A 2,500-nucleotide genomic window follows, 5' to 3' on the forward strand; every position below is an offset into this window, starting at 1 on the left:
TTTAGTAACGAGACGACTTTTTTCTTGACATAACGTTGAATGTACAAGATTAACAATTTCCTCATTCCAAAATTGAAATCGTCTTCGTATTCACGTCCCACAATATGACACGTGAACAGAGTATGCATACTCACTGCTAGCAAGTTATTTACGCGACTAACAGAAAACGATGTGTAAATACAATTGAATATGATTTGCTTTACCCGTGTAATGTTATTCCGCTTTCTCTTGAGGGTCTCCCGTGCCTAATTCTGCAACCATAAGCTGCACAAAGTATACCAATAAGAAGATAACGAAATAAGATATCGCAGTACTCACTAAGCGCCTATGTAACTTCCGTGGTTCACGAGTGTTTGAATGGTACACAGATAACTCCCTTTTCAGGGTCAAAAATTCCCTTACCATTTTATTGATTTATGAGTGGGGGGCGGGGGGCTATTTGTATGCTGGTGTGAGCTTTCTGGACGATTTATGAGACTAGATTTAAAATCAATTCAGTATTTCTATTGGCAATTAGCGTAACGGTAACAGACTTTCTCTCTCCACACTTACGTGTACCTATGCCCGAGTTTATCAAGTTCTTGTCTACAAGACTTTCAGTTAAAACTCCTCTCTCTCTCTCTCTCTCTCTCTCTCTCTCTCTATCAAAGTGTTACTATGCCTGAGTTTATCTAAATCTTGTCTACAAGACTTTCAGTTAAAACTCCTCTCTCTCTCTCTCTACCAAAGTGTTACTTTGCCTGAGTTTATCAATTTCTTGTCTACTCGACTTTCAGTCGAACTCTCTCTCTCTATCCCAGTGTACTACCTATGCCTCAGTTTATCTATCTTATCTACTCGACTTTCAGTTAAACTTTCTCTCTCTCTCTCTCTCTCTCTCTCTCTATACCAGTGTACTACCCATGCCTCAGTTTATATCTTGTCTACTAGGTTTGTAGTTAAGCTTACTCACTCTCTCTCTCTCTCTCCACTCGGAGCCATCAAGGAGAAAACGCCCCTTTTATTTTTAGCAGCACTGAACTCCCCCGTTTGCGCGGGAAAACAAAGGCATCTCTATGCAGATCGCCGTCTTGTAAACAACATTTTTATGCAACGAGAATTGTCCTCTCATTCCGCCGGGAATAACAACGGAAGTCGGCCGGTGTTTGGCAGAAAAGATTGCCCCGATGATCATCGTCGTTTTGGAGCGAAGTCCGCTCTCCGAATGCCGACGCAAGATTGTTTCAGAAATGATGGAGAGAGAGAGAGAGAGAGAGAGAGAGAGAGAGAGAGAGAGAGAGAGAGAGAGAGGTTTACTTTAATAGGACACACTGGGGAGAGAAGAGAAGGGAAGGGAAGGCAAGGGAAGGCAAGGCAAGCAAGCAGGCTTAGGCACAAACATACTCACATCCAGTGGATATATATGTATATATATATATATATATATATATATATATATATATATATATATAGATATAATAATATATTAATATATATATATATATATATGTATAATATAATATATATATATATATATATATATATATATATATTATGTATAATTATATATATATAATATATATAATATAATATATATATATATATATTATATAATATATATATATATATATATATATATATATATATATATTATATATATATACATATATATATATGTATTTATATATATACATACATATATATATATATATATATATATATATATAATCTATGTGTACATGTATGTCCATGTATTCGGCGTACGCATGCATGAAAGAAATTTCCTGAAACCTCGTTGTATCCACTGCAATCGTGCTGCAGTATTGTTCAGTCAAATACTATTTGTGAGCAGATGTATTTATGAAAATTCCTGTTACTAGGAGCTGAGAATCACCTTAAGTTTCAAGTACTTTCTCCTAATTAGGGTTGAAAGAAAACACTTGTTGGGATGATGTGACCGCTGCATCTTTAATTTGATGATATATGAAGAGGCACCAACCGAAAATGAACGAGAGATTAAATCAGATTAAATCAGAGGAGAATCGAAGAACTTCCATCTGTTCGATTTATTTATGTACTAATTTACAACTGCCTTTTGTTAATCCTTGATACCAGAGAGTCTGTGGGACTTGCTTTCCAAAGATAAAGATAGGATCGCTGACAGTCTGTATTTTACACTGATTATGTTAATCATTTACAACCCCCTTTTGTTAATCCTTGATACCAGAGTCTGTGAGAACTTTTTTTCTAAATTTAAAAAAGAACTGACCATTTACAGTATGCATTTTACACTACATAAATCTACGCAATCATTTACAACCTCCTTTTGTTAATCCTTGATACCAGAGTGTCTGTGGGACCTGTTTTCTAAGGTTAAAGGAGATGGGCTCATTTACATACATCTTTTATATTGGCTATGTAAAGAAAGCATTACGGCGACATTTAACATGAAGTCTTGACTTTAAGAGTGGCCACCCCTCGCCACTGGCTCCTTCCGGAGTCACTGCATTGACAGTGAATG

General features: G+C 35.9%; 1 protein-coding gene across 1 annotated transcript in view; it reads right to left on the minus strand.

The window, feature by feature from the left end:
• Positions 1 to 1,979: 1,979 nt before the first annotated feature.
• Positions 1,980 to 2,500, minus strand: part of LOC135209881 (uncharacterized) — a 33,345-nt gene continuing 32,824 nt past the window's right edge. Inside the window, exon 26 of the mRNA XM_064242636.1 lies at positions 1,980 to 2,500. This exon is cut by the window's right edge and continues 489 nt beyond it. Within this exon, the coding sequence (XP_064098706.1) occupies positions 2,394 to 2,500 (107 nt within the window). The 3' untranslated portion in view covers positions 1,980 to 2,393.

The sequence above is a fragment of the Macrobrachium nipponense genome, chromosome 38 (assembly GCF_015104395.2).
Source record: "Macrobrachium nipponense isolate FS-2020 chromosome 38, ASM1510439v2, whole genome shotgun sequence".
Lineage (NCBI taxonomy): Eukaryota > Metazoa > Arthropoda > Malacostraca > Decapoda > Palaemonidae > Macrobrachium > Macrobrachium nipponense.